The 21,155-nt window shown below is 46.2% G+C and overlaps 2 protein-coding genes across 6 annotated transcripts in view; one reads left to right on the forward strand and one right to left on the reverse strand.

Annotated features, from left to right (window-relative positions):
* The window catches only part of LOC134944470 (ras-related protein Rab-5B-like), a 32,440-nt gene extending 30,900 nt beyond the window's left edge, over positions 1-1,540 (forward strand). For all 3 annotated transcript variants that reach the window (XM_063933046.1, XM_063933047.1, XM_063933048.1), the window contains exon 6: positions 505-1,540. In XM_063933046.1, the coding sequence (XP_063789116.1) occupies positions 505-620 (116 nt within the window). In that variant the 3' untranslated portion in view covers positions 621-1,540. The remainder of the gene's footprint in view (positions 1-504) is intronic.
* Positions 1,541-2,887: 1,347 nt separating this feature from the next.
* The window catches only part of KCTD18 (potassium channel tetramerization domain containing 18), a 65,503-nt gene continuing 47,235 nt past the window's right edge, over positions 2,888-21,155 (reverse strand). For all 3 annotated transcript variants that reach the window (XM_063933044.1, XM_063933043.1, XM_063933045.1), the window contains exons 5-7: positions 17,980-18,074; positions 17,339-17,441; positions 2,888-3,511 (exon numbers count right to left, since the gene is read on the reverse strand). In XM_063933044.1, coding sequence (XP_063789114.1) covers positions 3,121-3,511; positions 17,339-17,441; positions 17,980-18,074 — 589 coding nt within the window. In that variant the 3' untranslated portion in view covers positions 2,888-3,120. The remainder of the gene's footprint in view (positions 3,512-17,338; positions 17,442-17,979; positions 18,075-21,155) is intronic.

Consider the following 21,155-nt stretch of genomic DNA (forward strand, 5'->3'; position numbering starts at 1 on the left):
GGGACTGGTGTCCCGGGCCCTTACAGAGAGGGGGACACTGCCAATACCAGGAGAGCTGCACCAGGCTATGAAACAAGAGCGGACCGATGCGCAGGGAGGTTTTCTTAAAACAAGCCTTCCCTGCATATCCACTCTGTGAATTGTACCTGTAGGTCCACAACGCTCCACCTATATGTAACATCACAATGTATGACATCACATAGGGGTGGCGCCATATTTTATTTATTTATTAACAGTTTCTTATATAGCACAGCAAATTCCGTTGCGCTTTACAATTGCCATATGTCAGAATTTTTTCTATTTTGTTAGTCCCGGGCCCCACAATTTCTGATGGCAGCCCTGTCATCTGTATTTACTGGTGTGGCTTCAAAAATTTCCAGACATGACTATCCGTTTAACATACCATCTATATTTGCTTTTACTGTTTTTTTTTTTTAAGTTATCTGTATATTTAACAACTACAACAACTACATTTGAGATTTTACCTGTTCTCGTCCTCTGCAGCAAAGAAAATGCCTAAATCAGACGCCCAGAACCCAAGCCACGCTGCCCGCAACAGGGGTGTAAATGTGCAGGGCTCGGACCAGCAATCGAGGAGCGGCTGCTGCAGCAGCAATTGATCACACGGGGACAGGCCCCCATCTGTATACATTTTATACACAGATTATTGTGAACACTGTTTAGGATGCTGCCTCCTGTTTTTTCTACAGCTGGTGCAAATTTGTTTGGCTTACTACTATTAATATTGTAATTATTTTCTTTTTATCACAGTGTTAAAAAATAAGAAACCACATAATATTTAAAAAAAAAAAAAAAAAGCCCTACTTCATCTCCATTTAGCAAAACGCTACACAAAGCAGTAATATTTAGCAGTCCTAGTGGGTTGGTGCAGTGGAGGAACGATACGACGTATTATAATGCTTTTCTCCGAGCATGTCCAATTGACTGTTAATAATCCGCTGCCCCAATCTTCAAGTCTTAAAAACACACGGCCTGAACTTTTGTATTCCTCGCTCCGTTCCTGCATCAAGAACACATCACGGAACAGCGTTTTACCGGCGCTTACAGGAAACCATCTGCATGTGGCTGACCTTGGACAGTTGAGGAGCAAATGGACTATTTAGCACTAATGAGGTTTCCATGGAGCTGATACGATGTGCACATTTTTTTATTTTTGTACCTCTACTGTGTGTTTGTTTGATCTCCACCAGTCAGAAGACTTAATACATCTCGGCACGTCTTGCTACCTTGATGTGATTGGCTTCCCCCTCCTTGGCAGAAGAACAAAGCACTGTGTGGACCTGTTGCACTTTACCATGCATCCATTTTTATTTATCCAGTGAATACACTGATTTGTAGCCCCCCCTTCCCCTTCCCCTTCGTGTACGTTACTCCACTCCTAATGTAAAGAGAACAGCTTTGGAAAAGCGATAGAACATGCTCTGAACATAACTTTTGTATTTGCACCTTCAGATAATGTTTTACTTGAATCATAAAAAACATTGATTTTTAATGTAACATTAAAGCAAAGTCAGTCGTACGTTTGTTTCGCTTGAGTGACTTGTTGAGCACGAGGTCCGGTGTTTAAATCCGTTCAAGAGTTAAGCTACAGGTTTGGAAGGTTTCTTCCAACATGGCCTCTTCTCCAGGACACAATGGCCTCTCCTGCTTCTCCCCATTTATTTGCCTAATGCAGTAACCTGGGCTGAACTATTCTGATTGGCTTTTACAGATGTTGCTCCGTTTTTGGCAACTTCCATCCTTCGCTTCCCTACCCGCGGTGCTCCTTCTATTACCCAAAGCTGTGTCCTGGTGCAACTGGCAGAACATGAGCCAACTCTGACCAGTAAGTCTGGCTGAAATGAAACCTCAATTCGCATTTATCAAAGAGAATTAGACACATTCAGTCCTATTGGCTTCAGGTAATGGAACAGGATGCCAGGAATTCCCACCATCTACGTGGGCAAGAGCAGGTCATGAACGGGGTTCCTGAAGCTGTATGACCCTCTCTTAAAGTCAATTCTTTGGTTCAGCTCAAGTTGATTAGTTTGGAAAACCAACTGGGGAAAAAAGAAGAAGCTGTGAGCCGGGGGAATTGGTCCTGTTTGAACGTATGGCATACTGTAGTGATGACCACTCAGCGAGTTGGGGCATACAGTATGTCTGCCAAGTTGCTAGGCTGGGGTGTCAGCAAAAGTTGGGTATGATGAATCAGTGAAATGTAATGACAGAAATAAGTTAAATATATGCAATGAGAATTATATATGAAATACATTTTATTCAACATCAAATAAATAGCTGATATTTAATGTTTCTTATTTTATTTTGTAACAAGCTTGTTTGCACGATCAAGAAAACTTTTGGAGCCACAGTTCACAGTAGCACGCAATTCCCTATGTGGTCAAATCTTTAGCAAATTGCACACATATCAAGGCTTGCATATGAGTAATTTACAAGAGGTTCAGAGCTGTTGTATGGCTCCACAATTAAAAGGGCAGTACCGGGAAAAAGCAGCATCCTTTGGTGTTATAGCCAGCCTAATCGGTGGTGAGCATATGCGTACACCCATCAGGATACAGGGATGAGGGCTGGCGCAAATGCAGATAATGGTGTTGGCGGCTGCTCTTACTAGTGGAGGGCTGGGGCTGTCACAGAAACACGCCTGACTCAGGCGTGTAAGAGAGAATTACTTTGTCTATTTATAGCTATACATATCTGCATATTAGTATCTCGGAGTTAGGATATGCCGGCTGATCTCGGACATTTTTGTTTAAAGGTGTGTTGCCTTGTGATTGCCCCGTTCGGATGCCATTACGTGTCGCCCCTTGTATTTTAATGGCTTATGTCCGTATATTTTGCTGAATAGTTATATAAAAACGAAGTTAACTTACAATCTACTCCTAAAAGAGTATTTTTTTTTATTTTGTTTTAAAGAAGTCACCGTACACCCACGCATGTAACACACTTATACATAAATACAAAATATTATAGGAAAAGAAGATAACATAAGGTAAACCCTTCCACGAAAAATGTTAATCCCCATAATAAAAACAGACTACAAAAACTATTGTGGGTTATCTTGAAGAAGATGTTGAGGACACTGGTTCCGATAACGTCATCTCATACAGATGTCAGAGACGGTCTCTTCAGGCGGATCACGCGATTGGGCGCTGGCGTTTCTGAAGTTGAGGCTGTAGAGTTGCACTGGCTTCCATCTGTACTATTGTGCAGGTTGGATTTCTGGGCTGCAGAAGGCCTGATCTCCTGAGTGTCAGCAGACAAGCGTTTAGACTTGGAGTCCAGTTTCTCTGACCTTGGCTGACTGCTACTTGACCTCTTTAAAGTTGTACTCTTTGCAGCTTCTGGTTTGGATTCCTGAATAGAGCCTTTTATGGAGTTCTTTATTCGTATATGTGTATTTGTAGATGGGCCAGAAAATCGGATGGGCTTTGGCCCGGCCTTCGGTGTCGCACTGGTTTCCTCGTCATCTTTTGTGAAGTCCAGCAATCTCCTACAAAGGAAAACAGTTTTACAGTCCTATACTCTGTATGAGAAGAACACACGCACTGGAGGAAAAGTTCAGTATGTGTGTGTTTATGTACGTACACTATTTGCCAGTCTACCCTTGTTCGTGCCTCCATATACCACCCCCAAACTTGTGAGTTAGGCAGTGGGTCTGCTGCAAAGCAAAGTTCCGCTCTCCTGATAAGAACACTTACATGGTGCTGTAAAGTCTCATTACTCCTTTGTGGTCCCCACTATCTGTGATCGTCAAGCTCTTGCCACATACTGTAAAAGTTCTGCTATTTGAATAAGGGGCATGTGTGACTATGGTAAAATCTCTATAACGGGGACAAGATTAAATTTCTCTTTCATCCATCTGGGGGACGCTGCGCACTTACTTATGGGGTTAAAGTGTGTGGGTATGGAATTTGGCACAGAACCTATAAAAAGTAACTCCTCCCCCCTCTAACCCCTCCCATCCACTACCCTCAGTTTTTGTTTTGTGCCTGGGAGGACAGGCATAGTTTTTTCTTCTTTAGCTTTTAGTTAAGCTTATTTTAGGTTTTATTTATGCTTAGTCCCACGCAGGGTGTGCTTAGTTAGTTAGCAGAGCCCTACTTCTCACCCTAAATTGCCTCTTAGAAAGTCACCATTCTATTTAAGCTCTAAAGCTTTCTACCATCTGGAATGCAGCACCGAGGAGGCGCTGTTTAAGGTAGGATAGCCACAGCCTGGATGTTCAGTGTTGGGCTGTACCTTTTCCCCTTCTAACTTGAGAGCAGTGACCGCTCTGTACAGCGGCGCTGCCGCCGGGCAAGCGGTGTACTGGCCGCGGCGAGAGGCTGGCACGTCCACCCGCTGAAGGGGATTTGAGATGGCCGCGGCAGAACAGAAGGGGGGTTTAAGCCCTTCCTAACGGAGCTGCCGCTGGGGCAAGCTATGCGCTAGCGAGGCCGGAGCGTTCATCCGCTGAAGGGGATTTGACAAGGGATTTCAGCTTTCCTAGCCGCGCAAGCTGTGTGATAGCAGCAGCGGGGAGCTGCTGCGTACACCAGCTGAAGGGAATTAGAGAGAGCCGCAGCGGAACTGAAGGGGATGTAAGCCCTTCCTGTACTATTGCTTCCACTGGCGGACCTTTTACAGAAGGGGTTCTATGGTTCTGAGGGAAAAAACAGTGCTGAAGGGGCTGTGGTATTCCTGCCTCGCACTTCCCGCGCTGAAAGCAGCCTCCTATTCACACACCGAAATCTGTGGGGGCAGTCTCAACATCCAGGCGCCATTTTCCCCTCACAGACAAACGGGGGACGCTGCGCAGCATAGAAGGAAGGTTTTCCCTGAAGGAGCCCTTATTCTCACCCTATTTAGGCTGCAGGACACAGCAAATACACTATGAGCACTTACTGTAATACATGCTTTTCATGTCCCTAGCCTAAATTCCCTATACTTTGTGTAACAAGGGACTTTATTAGCCTAGTGGGATAGACACACATCATAGCACTCATCTATAGAGTTCTAATCCCAGTGGATAGGCTATTTTATAGACCAGTTGAGCTTTACTACAGTCTTTTCTTATCTGGTGGTAATGTTATCTTTACACAGAGTGCTTAGTTAGTTTGGGCTGTTTTATTTCTTTTCAATACATCATGGTTAGTAAGCCAGACAAATCTTCTAAGGGGAAAGCAAGCTCAGTGGTTTATTTTGCCTGTTCACAATGTGGTTCCAAACTCCCAAAAGGTAGCACGGACCCAGGTTCCCTCTGTACTACATGTTCTGGGACGCCAGTTGCGAAGCAGCAGGGAGGTTCCACGGAACAGTCTATGCCTCTGTGGGCCGGAAACATGGCGGATGCTATAGCTGACCTGCGTCAGTCTCAGTCAGGTTCTAAATCTAAACAGCCGGCTGAGGAACCGCTTTGGGCTAAGAATATAGGTCAGTGTCTCTCAGACTTGGCACATTCAGTGAACAATATTGTGACCTCCTCGGGGGCCACAGCTTCTAAGCGTCAGCAACCACCACCAGCGGTAACGTTTCCAGGAGAAGAGCTGGATACCGCAGCCTTCCCATTGGAGGAAGCTGAAATTGATCCTGAGTGGGAGGATACGTCCGCTTGGGAAGAGGAGGAAACTTCTACAGGTTCAGGGGTCAGATTGATGGATGCTATACCTCAGACCCTTAATCTACAAGATGCCACTGTGGCGGAAACTTCGGCTTCTCTTTTTAAACGACAAAAGAGACAAGTCGCAGTTTTTCCTTCATACTCACACTTTGCGGATATTTTAAAGCACAGGTTCTCAAACGCTGTCCTCAGGATCCCACACAGTGCATGTTTTCCAGGTCTCCTCACAGAATCGCAAGTGAAATAATTAGCTCCACCTGTGGACCTTTTAAAATTTGTCTGTGAGTAATTAATATACCTGTGCACTTGCTGGGTTACCTGCAAAACATGCACTGTGTGGGGTCCCGAGGACCGAGTTTGAGAACCCCTGTTTTAAAGGAAGCCTGGCTGAAGCCAGATACAAAATTTCAGGCTCCTAAGAAATACAAATATTTGAATCCATTTACGGAGGAGGACACAAAGTTTTGGGAAGCGTCCCCTAAAGTGGATGCTCCCATCACACATCTTGCAAAAGCGACAGTTATTCCTTTTGTACAGTCGGTGAATTTAAAAGATTCTACGGATAGGAAATCTGAAGCGATTCTGAGATCCATATTTGCCTTATCGGGCATTTCTTTGCACCCTATTCTTGCGGGTGCCTGGGTCCTTAAGGCCATGGAGGACTGGTTGGCTCAGGTGGTGGCTGGCATGCAGTCCGACTACCCCTCCAAAGCTATTCAGTTAGCTGACCAGCTATCTGAGGCACTCAATTATGTCGGCGAGGCCTTGTTGGATTCTGCTTCTCTCCAATCCAGGGTATCTACCTTAGCAGTATCAGCGAGACATTCTCTCTGGCTTCGTACTTTGGAACACTGATTCCGATTCAAAGCAGACATTAACAGCAGTACTTTTTGAAGAATTTGTTTTTGGATCAGAAGTGACCAAGATTATTTCCAATACCGCTGACGGCAAAAGTCCTTTTCTTCCGGTTGCCGCTCAGAAGCCCAAGACTACCCGGTTTCGGTCCTTTTGTACCCAAGGCAGAGGTACTTTCCAGTCCTTTCGATGTGTCTCTAGATTCCTATGTAGAGGAGCTTTTTGAGGTAGAGGAGCTCAGGGAATCTGTAGACCGGCCATCAAACCTTCTGATAAACTGTCCGCATGACGGTTCGAGGCTTGCAGAGGAATCTCCAGTGGTTGGGGCTCATTTACTCAGGTTCCAGGAAGTTTGGCTCCTGTCACATCCAGGTCGTTGGGTGGTAGGGTTTTTTTCTCGAGGATATATTTCGGACCTCGAGGAATTGGTTCCCAACCGATTTTTCATCACTCCCCTTCCTTTCGATCCCTCCAGGTGAAAAGCCCTCATTCAGTCAGTTTCCTCCCTTTTGATCACTGGAGTAATCATTCCGGTGCCCAAGCACCAAGGAGACCAGGGGATAAATTTACTAAGATGGGAGCTCATAGCAACCAATTAAAATCCAGGTATTATCTTCTAGAAGGTGCTAGATAAATGAGAAGTAGAATCAGATTGGTTGCTATGGGCAACATCCCATCTTAAATAGAACTCCCATCTTAGTAAATTTACCCCCAGGGGTTTTACTCGTCTTTTTCTTGTAAGGAAACCGGATGGCTCGTTTCGGCCGATTCTCAATCCTGATCTGTTGGTAGAAAAGTTCAAGATGGAATCCATTCGATCAATAATCAACTCCATGGAGGCAGAGGAGTTTTTGGCATCCATAGACTTAAAGGACGCATACCTACATGTTCCCATATGGAAGGGTCACCAGCATCTTCTAAGGTTTGCTATAGGCCCTTGGCATTTCCAGTTTCAGGCTCTTCCGTTCGGACTTTCAACGGCCACACGAGTGTTCACGAAAATTATGGCTCACATAATTATGGTGCTGCGAGGTCAGGGAGTCAACATTACTCCGATCTGTTATTGAAAGCGTCATCTCAGACGATCCTCCTCCAACATTCACAACTCACGATGGGCACGCTTCAATCCTTCGGGTGGATAGTAAACTTTCCAAAGTCTTCCCTTCTTCCCTCTCAGAGGATGGTATTCCTAGGTTTACTTTTTGACACCAGAAACCAAAGATTTTTTCTTCCCCCGGACAAGATACAAGATCTACGGGCCAGAACTCCGCGGTGCCATATGCCAGGTTCAATGCTCGGCCTCTTCAAGCTCAGATTCTCAGTTGTTGGTCTCGATCAGAACCAAGCCTAGACATACAGTTGTTTCAGCTTGACAGTTCGGACTCGTCAATCTCTTCTTTGGTGGCTACAGAGCTCCAATCTGACCAGAGGGGCTCCGTTCAACATTTGGTCATGGTGGATTGTCACCACGGATGCCAGCCTCACGAGTTGGGGGCGGTGTTTCAGTCTCAACACTTTCAGGGCCTCTGGTCCTGCCTGGAATCGTCTCTTCAGATCAAGATTCTGGAATTACGGGCGATTCGATATGCGCTGCTTCAAGTGCAAGTTCTCGTCCAGGGTCATCGGGCGCGCATTCAATTGGGACAATGCCACTGCTGTGGCATACATCAACCTGCAGGGAGGAATTCGCAGTTGGAGAGCCAAGAAAGAGCTCTCTTATATCCTCAGTTGGGTGGAGCGTTGGGTTCCAGCCATCTCGCCAGTTCACATTCCGGGAGTGGAGAACTGGGAGGCAGATTTCCTCAGCCGTCACACAGTGCACCCGGGGGAAAGGGAACGACATCAGGAAGTGTTCCTTGTAATATTGTCCCGTTGGGGAGATCCCGACATCGACCTCATGGCATCTCGGCTGAACAGAAAAGCTATCACAGTACGGTTCTCGATCTCTGGATCCAGAGGATTGTCTAGTCGATGCCATGATGGCTCCTTGGCAGTTTCGTCTGGGATATGCGTTTCCTCCATTCCCTCTCATTCCACCTCTACTTCAAAGAATTTGACGGGACGGCCATCCAATCATTCTCATGGCTCTGGATTGGTCTCGACATCAGTGGTGAATGGGGATCCGTTCCATCTGCCACTGCGTCCCGATCTTCTTCAAGGACCCTGTCTCCATCACGATTTACCTCATCTGGCTTTGACAGTGTGGTTCTTGAATCCTAGATCCTAAGGGCAAAGCATTTATCTAGGTCAATTGTAAAGACGATGCTCCATGCTAGAAAACCAGTCACTTCTAGGATTTACTGCCTGGTGTGAAAAACGTAGAGTTCCACCGAATGTTTTCCGCCTATCCCATCTTTTGTCTTTCCTGCAGGAGGGTTTGACTAATAGACTTCGTCTTTCTTCCCTTAAGGGACAAGTTTCTGCTCTCAGTGTTTTTTCAGATGAAATTGGCTATTCTTCCGAAGGTTCAAACTTTTCTTCAGGGGGTTCTGCAGATCCAACGGCCGTATATTCCTCCGGTACGCCCTTGGGACTTGAATCTGGTACTTAGGGTTCTCCAAAAGCCGCCCTTTGAGCCTCTGGATTCTGTTGAGTTGAGGTTTCTCACACTTAAGGTAGTTTTTCTGTTAGCCATTGCATCAGCCCGATGCGTTTCCGAGCTGGCGGCACTTTCCTGCAGACCACCTTTGTTGGTGTTCCATGATGATCGGGTGGTTTTGCGTACGAAGCCCTCGTTCTTACCAAAAGTGGTTTCTGCATTTCACCTTAACCAGGACATTGTTCTCCCGGCTTTCGTGCCAGACTCGTCCAGGAAGGATCAGAATTTGGCTTTGTTGGATGTTGTTAGATCCTTACGTATTTATTTGACTAGTACGGAATCAATCTGCCGTACAGATGTTTTGGTTGACGCACCCAAGAGAAGGTGGCCAACCTCTAAGAACACATTGGATCACTTCTACTATCCGTCAGGCCTATCTATCGTTTGCTGTTCCTGTCCCTGACCCACTGCGGGCTCATTCGACCAGAGCCGTTGGGGCCTCCTGGGCTGTTCGCTTCTGTGGAACAGCTATGTAGAGCGGCGACCTGGTCATCCTTGCATACCTTCACAAAATTTTACAGTTTCCATACCTTTGGTATGGATCAAACCTCTGTTGGGTGATAAATTATACGGGCGACTTTACAGCCTGGTCCCTCCCACCTCTTGTTAGCTTGCTTTGGGATATCCCATGAGTAACTGCGCAGCATCCCCCAGATGGATAAAAAAAGAAATGGGCAATTTTTTATTTACCGTAAAATCTTTCCCTGATTCCATCTGGGGGACGCCGCGATCCCTCCCGAATTTTTGTCTGGTTTATTAGTTGTCGGTCTCTCTAGGCTTTGCTAAATGTTAACTGGGGGTAGTGCTGGGAGAGACTGTGGATGGGAGGGATTAGAGGGGAGAGGAGTTACTTTTTATAGGTTCTGTGCCAAACTCCATACCCACACACTCTAACCCCATGAGTAAGTGCGCAGCGTCCCCCGTGAAGCTTTTACGGTAAGTAAAAAATTCAAATTTCTCCAGCAGGGTCCACAGGATAACATTGGGATTTTATGAAGTGACAGCGGGTTTGCACCAATCGGTCAAAGCTTTTCGGCCTCCCAGCATGCAACGGGCCCGTCCATATATCCACGCCTCCTGGCTCAGGCAAATAATTTTTTTGTTTTGTGCGGCATGAGTTGGACCATGGTCAGAGGGCTGCTGGTTTTTACCAGCCCTAAGCTTTCTTATTTTATTTTTATATTCTTACTATTTTTTCTTGAGTGATCTTTCTAAACAGCGTCTTATACGTACCTTAGAAAGAGTCGCTCCAACAACTCTCCGCCGGGTCGCGACAATGCTTACCCACGAGTACAGTGCTGTTTCGGCGGGCGTCTGTGTCGGATATACTAGCAGGTCCAGCACACGTTACCAGGCTGTGGCCAGAGCACGGGGAGAAGGTAAGGCATCGGTTCCGCTTAGAAGGGGAATACGGACACAGCTGCACTGTTTTGGGAGGAGACTACCAAACAGTCACTGATGTGGCTGCCACCTCAGGTGCACCAGCGCTAGACCTTAGGGATCATAGGCTCCAGGAATAGTATGAGCCCGCGATCCCTAGGGTTGATGTCAGCAGTGGGGAGTCAGACGCTCTCCTGGTCGCCCCTCCCCCCGGTTCATGACCAGTTTCCAGCCGTGAACTGTTTTCCCGCTTCCGTCTGAGACGCGGTATATACAAAGGGGATCTAGTCGCAGCATAGGCGGCTGTGTGACTGGTACGTCTGTGTTCACTATAGGTTCATGGAGCGGCAGTGTACACTAGTAACATCTGGATCCACTCAGCGTCCGCAAACGTATTGATCGAGCCTGGAAGCGAGGTGAGTCTCCCTGTATCCCACTCTACTGCGTACGGGCTATACAGCACTAAGGGACTAATTCAGACCTGGTCGCAATCGGGCGTTTTTTGCACTGCTGCGACCATGCAGTCGCCGCCTGCAGGGGGAGGGGGTAATCGCTGGGCAGGGGTGCGTATGCATGTACAGAGAGCTGCACAAACAAAAGTTTGTGCAGTGTCTGCACAGCTCAGGACTTACTCAGCCGCTGCGACGATCCGGCCAGGAGCTGACGTCAGGAACCCCCCCCCCCCATAAAACACCTGGACACGCCTGCGTTTCTTCGGACACTCCCTGGAAACGGTCAGTTGACACCCACAAACTGCCTCTTCCTGTCAATCTTCTTGCGATCGCCGGGGCAATCTCTTTCTTCGGTAAGTCTCTTGCTCTCCGGCGATGGAGCGACGCGCCTGCGCATTGCGGAGCATACGCATGCGCAGTTCTGACCTGATCGCAGTGCTGAAAAAAAACGTAGTGTGCGATCAGGTCTGAATGACCCCCAAAGTCTCTATCTACCTTTGAGTACGAATAGTTAAAGTACCTGATGCATATGAGTCTGATAACTATTGCTGTGGTTTTCTTTTGCGGTGCAACTGAATATGTTTACAATTCCTATATAAGGTAATGCAGTAATATGTTTCTCCTACATACTTTAAATGTATTTGTAGTGGATTATGTGCTCATATTGCTTATTACACTAATGTATAACCTGTGACTGACTTCTAGTGTGATTGCTGACTTTACTATAAATTCAGTCAGTTAAAAATCTGTGTATTCCGATCCTCAATGCTGGTGTTAAGCAGGGTAGGGTCGGATTGTATGTCACTTTAACAAATTTTAAAGTTATTACAGTCACAAATTGTGTAATAACACTGTAAAGGTGTGTGATTTATTTATCATGTCTCAGAGCAGCAAGGGTGAGGAAAATACATTTTCCACGGCAGCACCAACACTTGATTCATGTTGTCTTGCAGACTGAGGTTAACCTATCGAGGTTCAAGGGGATTATGTGCAAAATGGTAAGTTGTCTCCAAAGCCTCTTAAGTAAACGAGGCAGGCACAGGTTCTGGTTGAACCTTCATGGACTATTTTGCAGACATTGGTGGTCATTCCGAGTTGTTCGCTCGTTGCCGTTTTTCGCAACGCAGCGATTAGGTGGTAAATGTGCATACGCATGGTACGCAGCGCGCATGCCCTAAGTAATTTAACACAACATTTTGGAGATTTGCACAAGCTCGAGCGACGTTTTTTCAACGCTTGAGTGATCGTAGTGTGATTGACAGGAAGTGGGTGGTTCTGGGCGGCAACTTGGCGTTTTCAGGGAGTGTGCTAAAAAACGCAGGCGTGCCAGGTAAAAACGCAGGAGTGGCTGGAGAAACGGGGGAGTGGCTGGCCGAACGCAGGGCGTATTTGTGACGTCAAACCAGGAACTAAACAGTCTGCAGTGATCGCAATCTAGGAGTAGGTCTGGAGCTACTCAGAAACTGCAGGGAATTATTAAGTAGCAATTCTGCTAATCTTTCGTTCGCTATTCTGCTAAGATACACTCCCAGAGGGCGGCGGCCTAGCGTGTGCAATGCTGCTAAAAGCAGCTAGCGAGCGAACAACTCGGAATGACCACCATTATCCAATGTAGCTGAGCAGATAAGGCCAGCTCCTATACCAGCGAAAGGTTATCCTATTAACCCTTATATGCATCTTTCATTCTGAGGTTATCCACTTAGGGAATGACAGTCTCTTGACAAAGGCAGGCTTAAAACAACATCTTCACAGTCTACACATGTTTAGCTGAGGACTCATTGTACTTTGGGGGTCATTCCGACCCGTTCGCACGCTGCAATTTCTCGCAGCCATGCAAACAGGTCTGAACAGGCAATGCGCTGGTGCGTCGGTCACCGGCAACAGACCTTACAAAGCAGCCGTTTGCAGCGGTGAAAGTAAGAAGATTGATAAGCAGAAGGTGGACCTGGGCGCCAACTAACTGTTTTCGAGGAGTGTCCGGAAAAACGCAGGCGTGCCCAGCCATTGAAGAGGAGGGTTCCTGACGTCAGCTACAAGCCGGATCATCGCAGCGTGTGAGTAAGTCCTGAGCTGTGCAGAGACTGCACAAACTTTTTGTATGTGCAGCTCTCTGCACAAGCGATTGCAGCCCTGCACAGCCCTAACTCCCTCCCCTGTAGGCGGCGATAACCTGGTTGCAGCAGTGCAAAAAATAGTCTGCGTGTGGCCAGATCGGAATGACCCCCTCAGCTCGGTGTATATCTCAGCTAATTAGTGCTATGTAAGCCATTCTATTCTCAGAAGCAGCAGAGCCTATGTTTGAAACCAAGGCAGCTGTGTTTAAACGTCCCAAAACAACTGATGGAAATTATGCTGGGTTTCGCCCAGTAGGAAGAAAATTCCAGGTAATGAAATTCCAATTATACTCGTCCACTTGGGTACTATTAAGGGTGGCTCCCTAAGTAGATTCGCAGATCTTAGATTGCTGCGAAAAGCTACGTTAATTTTGTTTTCTACATAAATAAATGATGTCACGGATAGGAGACTCGATGGTTTTCTAAAGACCATTTTTTTCTTTTTGTCTGGGACAATCATTAGACCAGCTTTGGCTCCAGCCACATAGGCACAGCCTGAGTGGATGCATTCAAAGTGGCTCATTCAATGGCATCTAGAAAACAAAAATTCCATATGCATATCAAACAGGCAGTGGTAAGCGGACCTGGATATGGGTATATTTACATGGTAAACTGAATCAGAATCCAGGAAGGTTCTGGAGGCTTATCTTGTTTACTGGAGATATTCTTTTTGGTAAAGAATTAACAGTATTTGTCAGAAGCAGACTCCAAGAAAGTGAAGGTTACTTTCACACACGGAATCAGGGAAAAGCAAAAGGAAAGGGTAAATACAAACAGTCCCAATCCAACAAGTCTAGTAAGACTAAAAGGTATTGGGCTACCAGAAGACCGGTTTGCATATCTGAAGTTAAGCCTTCAGCCTGATGGTGCGGGCCTCCACCTGGGGGGACCCAGGGTGGGAGGCTGACTTCTTCAGTATGCACAGAGCTGGCAACAGTCTACTACAGATGCCTGGGTGCAAAAAGCGGTATCTCACAGTTATGATCTATAGCCGCACCACACTGGACATGCCCAATTTTATCTGATCTTGGAAGCTAAGCAGTGTTGGCCCTGGTTATTACTTGGATGATAAACCACCTGGTAATACCAAGTGCTGCAGGTGGTTTCAGGAAACACCCTCATTTAAAAAAATGTACCAAACCGTCTTCTGTGGAAACGAAGACAAGGGCTTTGCAAGCAGCAGTGATAATTCAGTTCCTTCTGCACAATGAGGACAAGGTTTAATTCCAACCTGTTTCTAGTCAGAAGCTAAATGGGTCATACCAGCCCATACTCAATTCCAAAGCACTGAACAAGTACTTTTGGGTGCCTCAGGTTTCATATGGAGACTTTACGTTCCAGTATTTCTGCCATAGAGCAGGAGGATTTAGGGCAATCCGGAATAGTCAGGATGCCTATCCACATGTTCATATAGCACTGTTCTATCAGCACTATGTTAGGTTGCTATCCTCCAGCCGCAATTTCTGGTCCTAACATTTAGGCTGACCACAGCTCCCAGAGTATTCACCAAAATAGGGTAGTGATGGCATCTTATCTCTGTTAGCAGGAGATAAGTATTTTATAAAAATTCATACCTCGACGACTTAATCCTGGCACAGTCTCAGGAATTGTTCACGGTCATCTGTAACAGACAATAGCTGGTTACAGAGATATGGTTGGCTCATAGACTGGGCAAGGTCGTTCTGGTTCCGTCACATCGGAGGACTCAATTGGGGGCTGTGTTGGAATTGGGTACTCAGAGCGTAATCTACCTCTGAAAAAAATATCCAAAATTCTTTTAAGGATTAAGGAGTTGCTACACATTCAAACAGTATCCATTTACGCAGTAGTGCGTGTGATGGGTTTGATGGTGTAGACAATGGACATGATGGATTATACTTAGTTCCATTAGATACATCTGCAATGTCTGATCAGTTCTTGGTAGAAAGGTTTTTCATCAGACAATAAAAGCGCAGATTATGGTCTTCTGAAAGTTAGGAGATCAATAGCTTGACGGTTATTGGACATCCTATCCTGGACAAAGGGAGGCTTCTTTGTATATCAGATGTCAACTCTGACAATGGATGCCAGCCTGTGGGGCTGGGGTGAGTGTCAGGAAGGAGTTGATTCCAGGGCCAATGGACCAAGGAAGAAATGTTGCCTGCCAATAAATATATTGGAACCTCTGGCCATATATATGGCATTTATTCAGGCAAATAATATCCTTTTGATGAATCCAGATCGAAACTGCTTGGACATGCAATCGCAGTGGCGTACCTCAACCATCAGGGAGGATCTCGCAGCCAAAACATAATGAAGAAGGTAAGTCACTCTTTGAGGTGGACAGAACTTTGTTATCCAGCCTTGTCTGCAGTACTCATTCCGGAAGTCTTAAACTGGGCAGCAGATTTTCTCAGTCAGCTTGCCATTCAGGTAAACGTATGGACTTATACCCCTAGGTCTCAAAAACTCTGGTAGATAATGGGGGTTGCAGGAAATACATCTCATGCCGTCCGGTCAGAACAACAAAGGTTTCACATGCGGGTCAATCCCACAGCGATCTTCTGGAGGACTTGTCAACTTTCGTCTGGTTCATGTGTTTCCACCAATCACCTGGTGATACGAAAGATAAGACAAGGTAAGGGTGCTGTGATACTAACCGCTCCAGCGTGGTCCAGAAGACATTGATACACAGATCTACAAAGGAGGTCAATGGATCCTCCATTCATACTTTAACGGCCAGATCTACCGTCTCAGGGTCATGGTTATCACAAACATCCGGATGGACTGTTTTTGACTCTCGAGACTTCCATCCTGAAGGCAAGAGGACTCTCAGGTAATTCTAAATATGCTCAGAGCAAAGAAAATTCCTTAGTTTGCATTTATCACCAAATATGGCAAGACTATATTCAATGGTGTACGGATCAAATATTTGACTCTTGGTTTTTCAGAATTTCCAGAATCTTAGCATTCTTTCAGGTATGAATGCATAAAGGTTATGGACTGACATACTTGAGAGTACAAGTGTCAGCATTGACTGTATGGTTCCAAAAGAACATGATTAACCTACAGGATGTGCGCATTTTTTTTTCCAAGGAATGCGACACATTAAACCTCCTTTTGTTCTTCCTACAGTGCCTTGGGATTTAAGTTAGTCCTAAAGGCCCTTTATGATGTCCTAATTGAACCACTTGAAAAATTGGATCTTAGATGGATGACAGCTAAAGTTCTTATTTTACTGACCTTGCTTCAGTTAGAAGAATTTCAGATTTAGGGGCATTGTTATATCATCCTCCATTTCCGAATTATTTATCCAGATAGAGCAGTTCTTTGAACCAAATCTGGGTATCTTCCTAAGGTGGTTTCCAAATTTCACCTTAACGAAGAAATTGTAGTCTCGGTCTTAAGGGTCGGATTTTACTGCGGGAGATGCATCGTTGGACGTAGTCCGTGACGTGGATCATACCAGTGCCATCAGAAAGACAGATACTTCATTCTCTATGAATTTCACAAGAGAAGGATGGCCTGCGGATAAGCAGACACTGGCAAGGTGGCTTCGGATGATGAGTTCAGAAGCATATTCTCAAGCTGATCTCCCTGTTCCGGCTAATGTCTCTGTTCACTTTACTCGTAAGGTAGGTCCATCATGGGCAGCACAACGTGGTGCTTCAGCAGAACAGATACGTAAGGCAGCCACATGGTCTTCCATTAACACATTCATTAGACATAATGCCATGGATACCTTTGCCTCTCATGGCGCTGAATTCGGGCGAAGGATTCTGCTGTACAGTCAGGAGCGTCCCCACCACTAAATTGCTTTGGGAAATTCCAATGTTACCCTGTGGCTAACCTATGGACCCTGCCGGAGAAATATACGTTATGGTAAGAATTTACCATTGATAACGGTATTTCTCCTAAGTCCACTGTAACTACAGGGATCCCACCCTGACGCACCTGATTTGAGGATCCTTTTACTCACTAACCTTTTCCTTCTTGTACGGAAGGGTGTGCATGTGTGTTCTTCTCGTCTGATTAGGGCTATCTATGATGCTCCTGCCTTGAGCTTTGGGAAAACAACTGATTTGCCTGAGCCAGGAGGCGGGGATATATGGACGGGCCCGTTGCATGCTGGGAGGCCGAAAAGCTTTGACCGACTGGTGCAAATCTGATGTTGCTTCATCATATCCCAATGTTATCCTGTGGACTTAGGAGAAATACCGTTATCAGCGGTAAGTTCTTACCAGAACGTATATTTTACACCGCACTGATTTTGGAGTTTGCTCTCTACACCCTCTACTGATCATATGCCTTAATTACTTCAGCATGTAATTTCCAGTACCTTCTCCGCACTGTGACCATATTCTCTTCGTCTCCTTGTATCGGGCGTTCTTCAAGTGTCCAACACTCAATTAGTTCCTGAGGAACCCTCCAGTAGCTGAAACCTGCACAACAAAAGCCGATTCAGTCATCAGGAAGAAAAAATAACATGTACACGGCCTTATATTACATACAGTAGCTTCAATCCCAGCCTTGTATAGCTTCACTATAAGTATTTATGGTATTCTATAGTAGCCATGCTTAATAAAACATACAAATGCCACTTCCTATTACAAATGCACTCTTAAGAGTTCCACGGATTACTGGTCATACTCCGCTGTGCACAAATCAGCTATTGAAGGTAGCGCAGACATTGCAATGTTCTCTGCTCACCACTATGGGGTGGATGGATGATGGATGCGATGTGCCATTCCAGGAAGGCAAATTGCGTACATGGACTGTAACTGAGTCACCCCTTTAGTATTTACTTACAAGGAGATAATAGTCAAAAGGGTTACGTAACCATGTAGTATGCAAGGACTAGACAGGGTACAGGGGGTGGTCAGGGCATAGAATTGGTCAGAAAGAGGTGGAGTAAAATAGAATTACTGTTCCGGATGGATCACTGCTTTCCCGAAACAGAGTGTATGCAAATATACATACCTCTTCCTTCCCAGGTCTCAAAAGCATCCATCAAGGCTCTCAGCTCAGACACACTGTAGTAGCTTAGGATATACTGGATGTTGCTGCCAGCTTCCCTAACAGAGCAAGAAAAAGAATGACATAAAAGCATCACATTTTGTATGGCAAAAATATAAAGCACCTTGCAGACGTGTCCTCATACACTCTGCAGCATATGGTGCGAGACGCCGGCCAGGATTCACGGGTGGTGCACTTTTTCCTCAACATTACATCTTAGTTTGCATCTAGCGCACTAGTTGTTTAGGATTAGAATTTCTGTCGCAAAGGAATTAGTATAAAGTAGCAGATAAAGCATAACGATGCGTTGCACAGGAGGGTCTTGCCTTTATACCCCAGATTATGTACATTTTCCTCTCTTTTGCATCTTAATTCACTTATAGGGCACTATGTTTAAAGTTTAGATGCAGTCCTTGGTTTTCTAAGGGCCTGATTTAAAGATGTAGGTGTGCTGAGGCCAGGGTGAGCGGCTTCTGACATGGACTTCCTGGCCCCTTGAACAGTCTGTCCATCCTGAGTAACTTAAGGAATACTCTGATGACCAATGTTCTTGCAGAGTGATACAATGCTGCGTCTTCAGACCCAGCAGCAGCAGGTAACAGAAGCCGGCAGGAGGTGTCTCTTAACACGATGCCTCCTGCTGCATTTGCATAATATAGCGGCCGCTGCTGCACTGCATCCCCCTCTCTGGATCTCTCCTGAATGTGGCTATTTGGCAGGATTTCAGGATAGCTGTACGCGGGCACATCCCACAGAATGATAAGCATCTATGGCCCACGTGGTGGATGAACAACTCTTCTGGAATGAAAAGCTGAACGGAAACGGTCTCTCAAAATAGGGGGTCTATGTACTATGCCTGAGAGAGAGATACAGTGGACAGAGATAAAGTCCCAGCCAATGAGCTTCTGTCATGTCACAGGCGGTGTTAGAAAAATTACAGTTCAAAGTGATTGGAGAGGAGACGGACATACCATGAGAGAAGGAAACATATACAACAGCGGTGGGGCAACAAGCCAACACACAACCAGAACCGAAAGGAGGGCGCTAACCAGAACAGAGGATAGCAACACCAACCTAACCAAGATAGCACAGCTATCCCAACAACTTAATGGGCCAACCAACACTTACTCAGGTAAGCAGGAATCAAAGCACTGAGGCGGGCGCCCAGTATCCACTATGGGCTACGAGAAAAGGAATTACTAGTAGGTATTCAATTCCTATTTTCTCTAACGTCCTAATGAATACTGGGGAGCTGTACTTTAGTAACATGGGGAAGTCCCAAAGCTCCCAAACGGGTGGGAGAGTGCTGAGACCCCTGTAAAACTGCCTGACCAAACTGAAGGGTGTCGAACCGACAGAATTTCACTAAAGTGTTCGAACCAGACCAAGTAGGCGCTCGGCACAACTGTAAGGCCGAGACACCCCCGGGCAGCCGCCCAGGAAGAGCCCACAGATCTTGTTGAGTGGGCCTGAATAGACGTTGGCAAAGGCAGAGCCGCCGAAGTATAGGCCTGTTGAATGGTCAACCTGAGCCAACGAGTAATTGATTGCTTAGAAGCCGGACGACCAATCTTAGTGGCATCATAAAGGACAAACAGCAAATCAGATTTACGATGACGAGCAGTCCGTTTGACATAAATCTTCAGAGCCCTCACCACATCCAAGGACTCTGGACCAACGGAAGCGTCAGACAACACCGGTCCACAATGGGTTGATTCACATGAAACGATGAAACCACTTTTGGCAAAAACTGAGGTCGGGTTCTGAGTTACGCCATGGTAAAAAATGTCAGCTCCACCCTATGTAAGGGTTCAAACCAGTCCAATTGAATAAATGACAGCACCACATTGAGATCCCACTGAGCCGTGGGAGGTACAAAGGGCGGTTGCATATGAAGAACCCCTTTTAGGAAAGATTGTACTTCCGGCAACATGGCAAGTTGTTTCTGGAAGAAAATAAGAGAGCGCCGAAATCTGCACTTTGATGGAGCCTAAACGTAGGCCCATATCCACTCCCGCCTGCAGGAAGAAAATTACCAATTCTAAATTCCCCGGGAGAAACCAGTTTACTTTCACACCAGGAAACATACTTTTCCCAGATACGATGATAGTGTTTAGACGTAACCATCTTCCTGGCCTGGACCATGGTGGAAATAACCCTGGAGGGAAGACCTTTTCTTGCTAGAAACTCCCGCTCAACTTCCAAGCCATCAAACATAGCCGCTGTAAGTCTGGATAGACGAAACGGACCTTGTTGAAGAAGATCCTTTTGGAGCGGCAGAGGCCAGGGATCCTCCAGAGCCATGGTTAGGAGGTCAGAGTACCACGCCCGTCGAGTACAATCCGGGGAAAATAGAATTGCTTTAACGCTTTCCCTTCTTAGTCTTTTTAGAATCCTTGGTATTAGCGGTAGAGGAGGGAACAGGTACACAAACTGCTACGTCTATGGTGTCGTCAGCGCGTCCACTGCTACAGCCTGCTGATCCCTCGTTCTGGAACCGTAACGGCATAGCTTTTTGTTGAGACAAGAAGCCATCAGATCTGCGAACAGCCCCACCGGTGAATTAACTGTTGAAACACCTGGAGATGTAGGCACATTCCCCTGGATGGAGGTCGTGTCTGCTGAGGAAGTCTGCTTCTCAGTCGTCCACTCCCGGAATGAATATGGCTGAGATGGCCCTTGCGTTGGCCTCCGTCCAGAGGAGGATTTTTGACACTTCTCGCACTGCCACTCTGCTTCTTATTCCCCCTTGTCGGTTTATGTACACCACCGCCGTGGCATTGTCCGATTGAACCTGGATCGCCTGATCCTTCAGGAGATGGGAAGCTTGCAGAAGAGCATTGTAAATTGCCCTGAGTTCCAGGACATTTATCAGCAGAGTAGATTCCTGAATTGACCATATCCCCTGGAACTGGGCCCCTTGGGTCACGGCCTCCCAAACCCGGAGGCTGTTATCCGTTGTGAGTAGAATCCACGAGTGGATATTGAAATTCCTGCCTTCTACCATGTGAGTAACTTGTAGCCACCATAATGGAGAAATCCGGGCTTTCGGAGATAAGGTCACTTCCTGATGCATGTGAAGGTGAGACTCTAACCATTTGTCCAGCAGATCCAGCTGAAATGGCCGGGCATGAAATCTG

Source organism: Pseudophryne corroboree, chromosome 7 (genome assembly GCF_028390025.1).
Source record: "Pseudophryne corroboree isolate aPseCor3 chromosome 7, aPseCor3.hap2, whole genome shotgun sequence".
Classification (NCBI taxonomy): domain Eukaryota; kingdom Metazoa; phylum Chordata; class Amphibia; order Anura; family Myobatrachidae; genus Pseudophryne; species Pseudophryne corroboree.